Below are 13,997 nucleotides of genomic sequence, written 5' to 3'. Positions count from 1 at the left end.
TAGGGTGGAATCTAATGCAATTGAATAAAGTGATAATGAATAATTTCATTCTTCTTTGTTAAAAAATTTGGTCAATACCTATGAGCAGCATCAAATGAACCTCAATTAACACACAAATAAACCGAAATAAACTAAAAAATGAACTGAAATTATTTAATGATGGCAGTAAATGAAATCATAAACAATAAAGATGTTAGCAAAATATTAGTGTTGTTGGTGATGACGATAACAAAAGAGAAGAAGAAGAGAAGAAGAACATACATGACCGAATTAAAAAAAAAGAAGGAGGAGAAGGAAAAATGGGAGAAGAAAAAGGAGAAGGAAAGAAGACAAAGACAAAAACAAAAACAAAGAAGTTGTGTTAGTGTAATAAAAGTAGTTTTATATTTGGCAAATCTCTTATATATTTGATCCAAATATTTATAAGAATATTTGGATAATTATTTACAAAATACATACAAAAATTCAGATAAAAAATATGTCTCTATAATTTTTAAAGTATTTTTGACCATTAACGAAAAGAAAATCGCAAAAAATTATAGTTAACGTAAAATTATAAAATTTTAAAGATTAAAGTGTCTCTTTTTTAATCATATTTAAAGTGTCTCCTTTTTAAAGTATTTTTTAAAATACATATTTAATGTTAAATATTTGTATCATATTTTAATATATTTTGAAAAATATTTTTTTGTTAATAGGAGTAGAGTTTTTTTTTGTCAGTGTTATAAAATATCGGAGATAATTTTAGTAATTTATCCGTTTTTAAGGTTGTATATTTCTTAAGGTTTTCAAAAAAAAAAAATTCCTATCCCAAAATATTTGTCACTTTCAGAAAATAAATACTTATACAGGGAAGAGCTAGCAAAATAAGCTTATACTACAAGGAAAAAATATATAGATAACTGAGAAGAGAGGCAAGGTTTTGGCCGTAGCTATTTTAGCAACCTCATTAAATTACGTTTATATTAAAAAGAATAATTTATTTTAGACAATTTATATTTCGCTTTCTGTAGGTATTAAATAAAATTCCATCAATATCATACATGTATAGCAATGCACTATAATAATATGATCTGATTATGGAATGCTAAAGTGTTTATGATACCAATTGCTATATAGAGATTGTTCGTAGAGTAAATAACCATTTTTAATCATCAATTATTCGTAAATAAATCTAATAAAAAATAATTTGCTATGACAAGTGATGAACTTGGGATAGAGTGGTTCAATGGGGTTTTGGAATTTGATATGACACCAAAAAAAAAAAGAAGGAATGCCGAAAATAGTAGGTTTCATTGTTAATTTTATTTAACAATAGTTTAATTTTTTTTATATTATTGGACATCTTATTATCATCTAAGATTAATAACAATTGATTAAAACTTAAAAGTGTCAAACAAAGATAAATATTAGTGGTTACAAATCATTCAGGACCAAAAATGGTTATTGATAACGACCTAACATTAAGCAAACCATGTGCTGAAGCGGAAAAGAATTTAGGTAGAGGCTTTGCTCCATGTGATCACAATATTAGTAATTATTTTAAAAACTTGGATGACAAATAAATAAAATAATCATATATTTTCACTAAACAGAATGGTACATTTACTTATTAGTTATTATCCCATTGTTACCTTCACTAATCTTTGAAAGGTGCGTGTCCCGTTCTCACATGTGAATATGAATATATGTGGTCAAAACTCAAAACACAGATCCATTGTTTTCACGTGGTTTCCACTTTTTGTTTTATTGGTGAAACATTATTATTCATTCTTATCATATATCCCTTGGAAAACTAAAAAGAATTGGAAATAAGCCAAATTACTTCGTGTAAATAACATTCATTTTCTAGTGAGGTACTCGATGATTAAGAGGTGAAGATTATAAATTTGTTCAATGTAAATTGAATATATAAGCGTTAGGGGTGTTATCGGTTCGGTTTGGTTCAGTTTTAGACTAAAAACCAACCGAATCGATATGTTTGGTTTCTATAGACACAATTGTTCGGTTTGTTATTTTTACAACAATCGAATCGAACCGAATCGAATTTATAGCAATATGATTCGGTCGATTTTTTCGGTTTTTAATTCCTAATGAGAAGAATATAAATCACAATAATTAGAGGTTTAAAATAGTCAATAAATTGAAATAATAAGAGTAAAACATTGAAATGATTAGGGGTTGAAGATTTTTATTGTTAGGTTAAAGGTTAAAATGGTTAAAATATTGAAATGTATACATATATTCGGTTCGGTTTGATTTTTATTAAACCAATCAAAAATCGAACCGAACTGATCAATTTTGTCAGCAAAAAAAAAAAAAAAATTTCGATTTTTAAATTAGTTATTATAATTTTCGGTTCGATTTTACGGTAATTTTTGGTTCGATTCGGTAACTTACACCCTTTTACGCGTTAATGCATTATCCAGCTAATAAAGTTGTACAAGGCATATGAGATTACATGAACCGAAAAATAGAAAACCCGAAGAAGCGTGCCGCATACTTCTAGCATGAAGAATTTCGCATGATGCATAACAACCTGTTAACGGTTGTCACCCATGCATAATTTCATTTCAAGCTAAAGTTGCTAGTTTACACAAATTTTCTAATCTTAATTATTACTTAGTACCTCTTAATAAACTTTCCATTGTTAGTCTATATTATCATTTTCTTTGTTGGTAGAGTTATTACTATTAGTCGATATTAACATATTATAAAAGATAATCTCTTTTGCATTTTTGTTACTTAGACATTTTTTTTGGAGATAAGAAAACAAAAAGGGGGCCTACTTTGGACAGTTGAAGCAAGAGGCTTGATAAGTTGATAGCCCTCCCACATGATAAAGACATTTTTCATACAAACTTTACAAAACTTGATCTTACTATAGTGCACATTTTGAGTGAAAAAATATATAAATAGTAGATAATGTTAGGAGTTAATATTTTTAATTTAATAAAAATTCATATGCAGTTATTAAATAATTCGATATATTTAACTAAATTATTATTTGATTATTCTCAACTAATCACTTAAAATTAATTTCTACCATTTAATTATTTTGCATAATTAGTATTGGATATTTATTTGTGACAAAAACAAAGAGGAATGTATTTTTGTTTTCACAAGAAGGGAACAAAAAAAAAGTGTAGAACGATCGTTGTCTGTTTTTGTAAGTTGCTGGTTGCTACTTGCTACATTACAATTATCCATGTTCAATAATTATCAGCAATAATCAATCATTATCATCACTAATTCCAAAACCAAATTTAATTCTTTCCCAAAGAACAAAAAAAAAAAAAAAAGAAGAAAACAGGAAGAAAAAGCAGCGAACAATCTTCGAAGCATTATTTCTCGGATTCCGAAATCCGAACGCGCAAATTAGAGTGAGAGAGAGAGAGAAGACTATCACAAGAAGCTGCTGCTGCTGCTTCTTCTTCATTGCAAAATCATCACTAAAAAAAAAAAAAGAAAAAAAAAAGCGTAGAATCCAAACAGAGCCTTACACGATGGGTGCTGACGGGGTATCCCAGCGGGTCAACAGCCCGCGTTTTTCGGGCCCAATGACCCGCCGGGCCCACTCCTTCAAGCGGAACAACAACGCCACCTCCACCGGCGCCAACTCCGGCGGTGGCTCCATCGGTGGCGGCGGAGGTTCTCTTGGCTCGCTCAATGAACTTGAGCTGCAAATCAATTCTCCGAGATCGGAGATGGGGACTACTGGCTTGCTCTCATCGGAAGGGTTGTTGGAAACCGTGCCGGAGAGGAAGCACGTGCACCACCACCACCTCCATCACGTGACGCACAGGGGTGGCGGCGGCGGCGGCGTGAAGGGTCTGCTGAAGAAGCCCATTGAGTCCATTGTTGTGGAGTTGGGTCTGAGGGAGAAGAAGAAGCTTGGGCACTGGATGTTCTTGATGTTCTGTGGTGTGTGCTTGTTCCTCGGTGTTCTCAAGATGTGTGCCACTGGCTGGCTTGGATCTGCCATTGAAAGAGCTGAATCGGACGCTAACAAGGTTCGAATCAAGTTTCAGGAAGATACATGTGTTAAAAAATTATAATTTTGGCAGGGGTTAATTTTAGTTTGTGTCAGTTTTTTCACAAAAGTTAGAACTTTATTCGTGGCATTGTTCGTATTGTGATCTCTTTATTAATATTATTTTTTGGGGGGATTCGGTTTTCCGTAGGAATCTTAAGTTTTAAGATGCAGAGTATATATAATTTCTTAATGAGTGGAAGGTCAAATTTTGGATATTACGTTGCAAAGTTGTTTAATCAGCTTTTTTGTTTGCGAGCGAAGACGCTATGTTTTGTGAACATGTTCTATTTGATTCATTTTTGCAGTGTTTGTAATTTGTTTGGTTGTTTGTGGAATTATCCTTTCTGTTAGAGAAACTGGGTACTTTTGGTTTTGGACAGTAGCTACTTTGTTAGAAATGCTTCACTTTCTAAATTGTTGCAGATTATTTTATCATCAATTTTGTATACAGTGTCTACCATACTAGTTTGCCAACATTAATAAGTGAGTTGCAGAACTCACACTAGGGTGGATTAAGAACTATATAGTTGATAGTTCATGATCTGATTTGAGTATCCTTAAATCACTTTAATTTTTATCCATCTGAGGATGGTGTGGTGTTTGGATAAGTTATATTACTAAGCAAAGTATTTTTTTACCCTTTTATCAGGAACTATCTGGCTCCGTTTCTAGATTAATAATGGACCGAAGCTCCATTGATTATGGTTATAGGGATGGAGAAGGTGATGCTGAACGAACTCTAAAGATGGTAGACACAGGAGTAATTGGTAGGGAGATTGCCATGGCCGAAGTAAGTCTTAAATCCCGTCTGTAATATATGTTGTGTTTAGAGATGTCTATTCTTTTTCATTTATAAAGTTTGCATTTTCATTCAGGAGTCAGGCATCTGGTCTAAACCCAACAGTGACAATTTCACTCAATGCATAGAACTGCCAAGAAATCATAAGAGTATGACTCAAGTACCCTCCTATCTCGTATTATGCAGTGGGTTATTCTGTGATTTCTCTCTTCTCACTCTTCCTTTTTCTTTCTTTTTCATCAGGGCTAGATGCAAAGACCAACGGCTATATCCTCATAAACGCTAATGGTGGCTTGAACCAGATGAGATTTGGGGTCTGGCAGCATTGATTTCCGATGGTATATTATGAAAAGTTAGGTAGCAAGCATAATCTAACTTATCATTGTGTTGTAATTGCAGATATGTGATATGGTTGCTGTTGCCAAGATTATGAAGGCGACACTTGTTCTTCCTTCTCTTGATCACACCTCTTACTGGGCTGACGAGAGGTTGGTTTATTTTGCCACCTTATAATATGGGGTAGAAAATTGGATCTCAAAAACTTCATTCGGTTTTGAAATTTCAGTCAATGTAGATGATATTTATGTTTAGATACAAGATTCATAGGGTATTACCATCAGACTTGTTCAAATCAAGGCATTGCACCTCAATAAATATTGTTGGGCTAATGGATTTAATACTTTCTGCCATCGAAAACTTAATTCCTGTCAATATACTTGCAGTGATTTCAAGGATTTGTTTGACTGGAGGCATTTTATTAATACACTGAAGGATGATATCCACATAGTCGAGAGATTACCAGATGTGTACGCCGGAATTGAGCCTTTCTCAAAAACTCCAATATCTTGGTCTAAGGTCAGCATAACTTGTTTACTCCAGCTCCTCCCTTTGCATATCTAGAATATATGTTTTACTAATTTTATTCATCCCATTCATGTTGAACTTAGTCGTCCATTCATCTGATCTTTTAGGTAGCAAGTTGAGGTTGTTAACAAAATGAGAGTATCACTATGCAATGATGCTGTTATATGTGTTGTCGTCATTCACCTTTGGTTGTTCTTTGTCATTGATTATTGAATTTTATGAGGATCATAGCATCGCATTTCTTTTTCGCTATTGTTTTTAAAAGCACTCAAGTGAGAATATACATGTTAACTTACAGGTCAACTATTACAAAACTGAAGTTCTTCCCCTCCTAAAACAACACAAAGTGATGTATTTCACTCATACTGATTCCCGGCTAGCTAACAACAACATTTCAAGTTCCATACAAAAGCTAAGATGCCGTGTAAATTACAGAGCATTAAAATACTCCGCTCCAATTGAAGAATTTGGTAACACATTGGTATCTAGAATGCGACAGAATGGAAATCCTTATCTGGCCCTTCATCTGAGGTAATTTACAATACTAGTATTGCAAATATTAACCTGAATCTTCTCTCTCTGCCTATGTTTTCTTTTTCTCTACATGTTTTGCATATATGTGGGTATGTCTAAGCCTAAGCTGAAAAAGAAAGAGCTCAATTTCATTTATCATTGCTTCTAATAACCTTTGCTCTTTGTTGGTTTTGTTGTAGGTATGAGAAGGACATGCTTGCATTTACTGGCTGCAGTCACAATTTGACTGTAGAAGAAGATGAGCAACTAAGACAAATGCGGTATGAAGTCAGTCACTGGAAGGAGAAAGAGATTAATGGGACCGAGAGGAGATTGCTTGGAGGCTGCCCATTAACTCCTAGGGAAACTTCCCTGTTACTTAGAGCACTTGGTTTTCCATCACACACAAGGATTTATCTTGTTGCCGGAGAAGCATACGGAAGAGGAAGTATGAAATATCTTGAGGATGATTTCCCCAACATCTTCTCTCATTCCTCTTTGTCCTCTGAAGAAGAGCTGAGTCCTTTCAAGAATCACCAGAACATGTTGGCTGGTATAGACTATGTCGTTGCCCTTCAGAGCGATGTGTTTCTTTACACCTACGATGGAAATATGGCAAAGGCTGTACAAGGTCATAGGCGCTTTGAAAACTTTAAGAAGACCATCAATCCAGACAAGTAAGATATTCTTAACGTACTTTCTCGTGTATTACTTTCCACTTGATGGTTCAATGATCTGCATTTTACCCCGTGTGAAACTATTTCCTTCTTATTCTTATAAGCCAGAATTTCAATGGTTAATGCAGGATTGATTTTGTTAAACTTGTTGACCAATTAGATGAAGGAAAAATTTCTTGGAAGAAGTTCAGCTCCAAGGTAAAAAAGCTTCATGCAGACCGAATCGGCGGTCCGTACGAAAGGCAGGCCGGAGAATTTCCGAAGCTGGAGGAAAGTTTTTATGCAAATCCTCTGCCAGGATGTATATGTGAAAAATCAAGGTAGTATTCAAGACTCCGTACTGGTGGTTGTGCTTCTTATGATGACATCAGTACAGCAGCAAACAGAAGACATTGTGGCTGTGCTGTGCTATATATTTCTTAGTCTTGAGGAGATTGGAATATGACTGTTGGAAAGCCGGATTTTCTGTTAAGGTGCTATAAATTGCCCCTACCCTATTGGAGATAAGATTTATACAAGGGACCAAGGTGGGTTTTGAACCTGAACTACGCGAATGTACTTATAAATTAAGGATCAGGCACTGGCAGCCCTAAGTATAGCACTCTCAATACACTCAATAGAAACTAAACAGTATACCTTGTGAAAGAAACCTCATCCCTAACCATAGTTTTGAATGAAAACTCTAGATTGTATTTTATTCTACACTTGTACTGAATAAGTTGTATTTATAATTGCATCATAAGAGAGAAAAGAAAGAAAGGAAAAAAAGAATGGATTTGTATACTCTAATGTTAAAGAGGGTAACGTGATATTATCATTTGCCCATTTTCATTATAAACAATCTCAGTGGTTTGATTCTACACACCATCAGCATACAACTCCTTACCAACTTTACTAAAATCTACTTCCTTTGAAATTTGCAAACTATTTTTCAAACTTTCATACTTGAGATACATGATAAAAAGTAAAAACATTCCCTTATTACATGCAATAATTGAAGTAAGATAAGAATTAAAGGCGTGAGAGTGAGTCAGTAGTCCCACTTAGGAAAGGGTAATCAGTGTAGCCAATAACAGGATCCTGAGTGTAAAATGTCTTTCTGTTATACTTGGTTAGAGGTGCATTGAGCTTCAACCTCTGAACCAGGTCCGGGTTGGAGATGAAAAGGCGACCGTAGGATACCAAGTCCGCATCCCCTTGAGCCACAGCTTCGATTCCCAACTCCCTTGTGAATCCACCACTTGCCATGAATGTACCCTCATAAGCATTGCGCAGCGTCCGCATCAGCCGAGCTTCCTCTTCTTCGCTGCCGGGTCTGCCCGACTCGGTCTGCCCGTAAGCTGTGTAGCGGGGTTGAGTGACATGGAGATAGGTCAGTTTTCTGCCCAGCTCTTGCTGGAGGTTGTTGAGCCTCTCCACCACTGCTAGCCCCAGGCCAAGCGGGTCGGAGTCCATGGCATCCAGGTGGTCGATTGCCGGTGAGATTCTAACACCTACTCTTTCTGCTCCAATTGCAGAAACAACTGCTTTAACTACCTGCATTAAGAACCTGCACCTATTTGAAATGGATCCACCATACTCATCTCTTCGCTCATTGATCCCGTCCTTCAAGAATTGATCAATCAGATAGCCGTGTGCACCGTGAATCTCAATTCCATCGAAACCTGCTCGGATAGCGTTGACCGCTGACTGGCGATAGTGGTCCACTATTTGTGGTATCTCAGAAGAGTCAAGTGGTCGGGGCTCTGGATACACGCCGTAGGACTGATCCGGCAAGAGAATTCTCCATCTGGAGGAAATAGCCTTGTTTGTGGAGGAAATGGGCGGCGCCGCCCCAGGCTGATACACTGTTCAAATCAGCAAATCAGATATTTGAATTTGATATATAATATTATAATTGTTAGAAACAAGAGATTAAACTGGAGAAAAAATTTGTGTACTATTGAGTGTAATCAAAGTACTAATAGAATCGTAATAATAAAGACGTAATCTTCTATAATAAATATTCACTTATATTAAATAATACTAATTGATCCTAATTAATCTTAATTATATTCTGACAATAGTATTATATATGAGTAATCGGTTACCGGGATGAGATGCACGGCCAACATGCCAGAGTTGACAGAAGATGAAGCTGCCTTTGGCATGCACGGCATCCACGACGTTTCTCCATGCCTCAACTTGCTCCTCAGAGTATATTCCAGGTACATGAGGGAAGCCAGGAGCAGTGGGAGAGATCAAAGTCCCTTCGGTGATGAGGAATCCACCGGGTGTGGATCTCTGAGCGTAATACTCCGCGTGAGCGGCACGTGGGATGCCGTTCAAGGCTCTGCACCTGGTCATGGGCGCCAACACCACCCTGTGCGAGAGACTGAATTTTGCCATCTTGTAAGCAGAAAACAGGCTGCTGGACTCGTTGTCTGCCATTCTTAACCGGATCTTGTTGGTAGAAGCAAGTCTTCCTCTTGCTCTTGTATTATTAAAGGCGGAACCGTGAAAGTGGTGGGTCCAGTCAACTCCTTGTGTGGGAAACCAAATAAATAATGCGCTACCATGTTCTGCACTTCTCCAACGATTTTTTGGACGGTCACCTTGCTCACGAGACATGATGATCACGTGCTTTATCTTCTTTTCTTTCCCGGAAATTTCTTTTAAAAAAAAATTATTTTTGGTATACATGGGCTTGCCTCTCGGCCCATTAAATTGATACAAAAAGTTCTCGAAGCCCATTTCTTTTATATTTTCCCGAACACCCTACCTGAATGACTGATATTCCAACCCAAAAATTAGTACTGAAACTAATGTTAGAACTTAGAAGCAATTTACCAAAAACATGAAACTCATATGGTTTACTCATATTAGTATATTATTGCCAACTTCCAATTATACTCAATGTTGTTTTTAAATTGGTCACGGTTACTTCTTAAACACTTAAAGTGGCATCACCCTAAAAATATCCCTCAAAGTAGCAAAGCAACATGAAATATAACCTTTCTTTCCTTTTACTTTTTTGTCATTCATTAGCATTTTGTTTTTAAAAATAATTAATGGCTATTTTCGGGTCAGGAAACAGATATATCATATGTGCGCATGTATTATCAACTCAAGTGTCAAGTAGGTGTTTAATTTAGAGAATGTGCTAAATTATATTTTAAAAAAAATTAATGCATTTAAGTGATTTAACCTTTTTCCTCTCTTATTTTCTAAATAAATACGCAAAAAAATGTTCCATCTTAAGCACACCAAGTTATCTAACAATAATGAATATGACTGCTCTTTGTTATATGTATGCATTTAAAACATTACAATGAAATCAACAGAAGAACCGTGCGTAAGTTTTTTTTTTTTTTTGGAAAATGGGAATCAGGAATGGGAATAAGGAACCCATTAAAATATGCTGAAATCTGTAGTTTTCAGGTTAACTAAGGTCAAAGTCAAACTTTGTAAAGTCTAGAGAACATAAAAGTAGACTTTGTGGAACTGCTTCCCACTTGTGGATATTTCTGCGGCCACTCTCATCTCAGACACATTCTTCTTCATCCACACTACAGTTAGTTGAGTTCTCCTTGATTTGGTAAGCGTTTTAGAGATTGTTTAGGCGTCATTTTTTAAAAAGATTTTTTAAAAGAGAAAGTATAGGAAGCCAATAGAAATTTTGTACAATGTGTACAATGGAAGTTTATTTAGTATTAGAATTTAGAAATATAACTATTAGTGTTACCTTTTTCTGTCAGGTTAAGTTTTTGGGATGAGTGGTTTCATGACGTGGTATAAGAATTCTAGATCCAAAAAAGTCAAGAGTTCGATCATTGGTTTTATTCATATTGGACCAAAAATTTAGACCATTAGCTCCCTAACAGTATTTTCTTTAACTATTTTTTATAAAAATAAAAGTAATTTTATATTAGATATCTTATGAAAAAAATTTTTTTTACTTATCAATTTTTTTTTTGTGACTATTTTTATTTATCAATTATGTTTGGATAAAATAAGATAAAAATATTTTTTTATTCTAAAAAAAATGCTTCTTTCACTAAAAAAAATTTTTTTTATTAATTTAATAGCGTCGAAATAAGTACTTAATTTTGTAACTTTTATTTTATGATTGAATTTAGTTATTATTAGTAAAAAAAATTTATTTCTTTTTAATAAATACTTAACAAATTTATATTAAATTACATTTTGCATCATTACACAAATGATGAAATGAATCTTACCTTCCTTTTTAAACCCTGAACAATGAAAAAAAATCTAGCCCAAATTAAGAGTAATTGGTAATTCAAAACTCAGCTTATTGCTGTTAATTAAAAGGACTATTATTGACTACTATATCTGCTTCGGTTTTACTGCGGGAGTTAAAGTACCATATAAAAATATCATCAGTTCAAGAGACACGGTAACCGTACCAGGGAAAACGAAGGTTTGGCTAACACTTGTAGTTTCATGCAATTATATCAGACAAGATAATCATAATCCGAGTAAGTAGGTCCCTTGAATAATCACGACTACAAATTAAAGAAAATTATTAAAGTCCTACATAGTTCGGTCACCCTCATGATATTCATGCCACTTTCCCCTTTTTATCCTCTAATCCTATCTAAACTAAGTTGGACTTTTCTTTTCAACCTTATATGGGGTAGTAGGTACCATGTAAGCTTAATTATACCACATCATAAATTAAAAGGACAAAAATAATTCGATTTGTACGTTCTTAATCAATTATTATTATTATTATTTGACTGTTACTATCGTAGTAAAATCCTATATTCAAATGAATTTTAGTATTTAGTAAATTCCTATATATATAAAATCATTTTATCTAGAGAATTTGACTCAGTATTTAGACATTGATCTAGATTATCACACGACTCATATTCTTTTGAATTCTCAACGTTTGACCCGAATAACAAATAAAGGTAACTTCCCACACGTAATCATTAAGATTACCCATTGAGCAAAAAGTCTGTAAAATTAAAATTAGAGTAAATTACCATTTTTGTAGTTCTATTTATGTTCTTAACGTTTAAATTGTTTTATTTGTATTTTTAATGTTTATAAAAGTGATTCAATATTATTCTACTATTAATTATACTAATAAATCAGATTATATTTTTCAATTATTCTCACTTGGATGTATTCATTCTGAATTAGGTGTCATTTGGATGTGTTCGATTTTAATATTATACCCATTATTTGTGTTTAGATTCAATTATGTCCCTAGAAAAGTGAATTATGTAAATATTGTAAGAATTAGTTTCAACATTTGATGAGCTATTTTTTGGAGTAAATCATCGATTCTATCCCAGACATTTGTGTTCTAACTTCAAGAAAGAGATTTTTAAAACTCAAACTAAAGGCGTTCATGATGTGTAATTGACGGCAGGATAACATTGAATCACTTTTATAAATATTAGAAATACAAATAGAATAATTTAAACGTTAAAAATACAAATAGAATTCACTCCAAACATTGGAACAAAATCACAAAAAGAATACTTTACTCTTAAAATTAATATACTACTACATACACCAACCTTGTTAGGTTAGGTCTCCGTCTCTCTTCTTTTATGATTTAATTTTATTTTAAGTGGAACGGCATATTTTAATTAATTAAATTAATAGGGAGGATTAGGCTTCTCCGATTTGACCAAAATAATATTATCGTTATCATCATCTATAAGAAAAGTTGGAGACTATCTTCATCCCCTACCGTATGTCTAAGACTTTAAGTTGCATGTATTTATACGCAAAGCGTCATCCTGAGCCACCCTTCTGTCACTCGCCACCGTCCATTAATCAATTTATTATTAAGTGTAAAAAAGTAATCTTTTTTTTTTGTTTCTAATTATTTAATTATAATTAAATGGTCATCGTATTTAACTATAATAATTAACAATATTATTATATGCTTTTAGGAGTTCAATTTCAGTGTAATTTATAATCTTGCATAATTATATTAAATTTTAGATTTTCTTTAACCAAAATAATTATAATATATATATATTTTTAAATCTTATTTTGTAAAGATAAATTAGAGTAATAGAATAGGTAGTTTTTCAAAAACTTTGTGATGAATTTATGGAGTCTAAAATTAATATGAAACAAGTTGTGAAAAAATCAAAATAGATATATAAATCTATTGTTATAATTATTCATGATGAATCCTTATTTTGTTAGATTTTTGGTTTTAAAAGTTGAAAAGAGAAGCGAAATTGAAAATTAAAAAAGAAAGAAAAATAATAGGATAAAGTATTAAATTGGTCGTTTATATTCGAACATAATCTTATTCTGATCCTTAAGATTTAAAGTGTCATATTTATCAAAAAAAAGTTTCATTTATCTTCAATTTAGTCTCACATAAGGTCAAAGCTAAATAATTAATAAAATGTCCTGCATAACAGTAGTACAAGAATAAGGTCGATAATCTGGAGAACAAGTACAAGTTCTAAAGACACAAAATCAACCTTAGATGCATCAATACATTTATTTATCTTTCTCTTTAGTTCTATAAAAAATATTTCATTTAAATTGTAAGAAAAACGATAAATAAATATATTGATACATCCACGGTTTATTTTGTGCCTCAAGAACTTGTATTTGTTCTCCAAATTATCGATCTTATTCTTGTATTACTGTCATGTGGGACATTCCGTTAATTATTTATCTTTGACCTCACGGTGGGACTAAATTGAAGCTAAATAAAACTTTTTTAAATTCAAATAGAACACTTTAAACTTAAAAGACCAAAACAAAATTATGCTAACGTAGAGGACCAATTTAATGCTTTACCCAAAAATAATACGAGAAACAAATTACTATTGATATCATCTTATTCGTCTACTTAAATAAATATTAAAGATTTAAATTTTATTTTATATACGTAATATAATAAATTTTTAAATAAAATTCAAATTCATAAGAAATTAGTCTTTGTCTTTTCTAGTTGGTCCTAAAAAAAAAGAACAATACACCTAGTAGTACACCTAGTTTAATATAACAAGAGACTCTATAAAATTATAAAAGTTGGTCACTCCCAAATTCATACTAAACCAAAAAAAAAAAATATTTTAAAAATTAAAATTAAAATAATTTGTTTTTAAAAATA

The 13,997-nt window shown here is 32.9% G+C and overlaps 2 protein-coding genes across 2 annotated transcripts; one reads left to right on the top strand and one right to left on the bottom strand.

The window, feature by feature from the left end:
- Positions 1-2,607: 2,607 nt before the first annotated feature.
- Positions 2,608-7,751, top strand: LOC112723694 (O-fucosyltransferase 35). The gene is made up of 9 exons (XM_025775148.3): positions 2,608-4,013; positions 4,686-4,826; positions 4,912-4,984; positions 5,079-5,149; positions 5,235-5,323; positions 5,558-5,690; positions 5,998-6,230; positions 6,413-6,889; positions 7,018-7,751. The coding sequence occupies exons 1-9, from the start codon at positions 3,507-3,509 to the stop codon at positions 7,211-7,213; spliced, it is 1,920 nt and encodes a 639-aa protein (XP_025630933.1). The 5' UTR covers positions 2,608-3,506; the 3' UTR covers positions 7,214-7,751.
- LOC112723695 (12-oxophytodienoate reductase 3) lies at positions 7,681-9,514 on the bottom strand. The gene is made up of 2 exons (XM_025775149.2): positions 8,980-9,514; positions 7,681-8,736 (listed from the first exon to the last, which is right to left on the bottom strand). Exons 1-2 carry the CDS (start codon positions 9,497-9,499, stop codon positions 7,901-7,903), a joined length of 1,356 nt encoding a protein of 451 aa, XP_025630934.1. The 5' UTR covers positions 9,500-9,514; the 3' UTR covers positions 7,681-7,900.
- Positions 9,515-13,997: the final 4,483 nt, after the last annotated feature.

This window comes from Arachis hypogaea, chromosome 11 (genome assembly GCF_003086295.3).
Source record: "Arachis hypogaea cultivar Tifrunner chromosome 11, arahy.Tifrunner.gnm2.J5K5, whole genome shotgun sequence".
In the NCBI taxonomy this organism is placed as follows: Eukaryota; Viridiplantae; Streptophyta; class Magnoliopsida; order Fabales; family Fabaceae; genus Arachis; species Arachis hypogaea.
The sequence above is the reverse complement of the archived record's forward strand: the minus strand, read 5'-3'. Positions and strand labels throughout refer to the sequence as shown.

Bases quoted from the DNA above. Each gene is read 5' to 3' on its own strand.
- LOC112723694 (XM_025775148.3), top strand. From the start codon at position 3,507: ATGGGTGCTGACGGGGTATCCCAGCGGGTCAACAGCCCGCGTTTTTCG. The intron at 4,985-5,078 runs GTATGACTCAAG...CTTTTTCATCAG, and splicing joins ACTGCCAAGAAATCATAAGA to GGCTAGATGCAAAGACCAAC. The intron at 5,150-5,234 runs GTCTGGCAGCAT...TTGTAATTGCAG, and splicing joins TGAACCAGATGAGATTTGGG to ATATGTGATATGGTTGCTGT.
- LOC112723695 (XM_025775149.2), bottom strand. From the start codon at position 9,499: ATGTCTCGTGAGCAAGGTGACCGTCCAAAAAATCGTTGGAGAAGTGCA. The intron at 8,737-8,979 runs GTAACCGATTAC...TGATTTGAACAG, and splicing joins TGGCCGTGCATCTCATCCCG to TGTATCAGCCTGGGGCGGCG.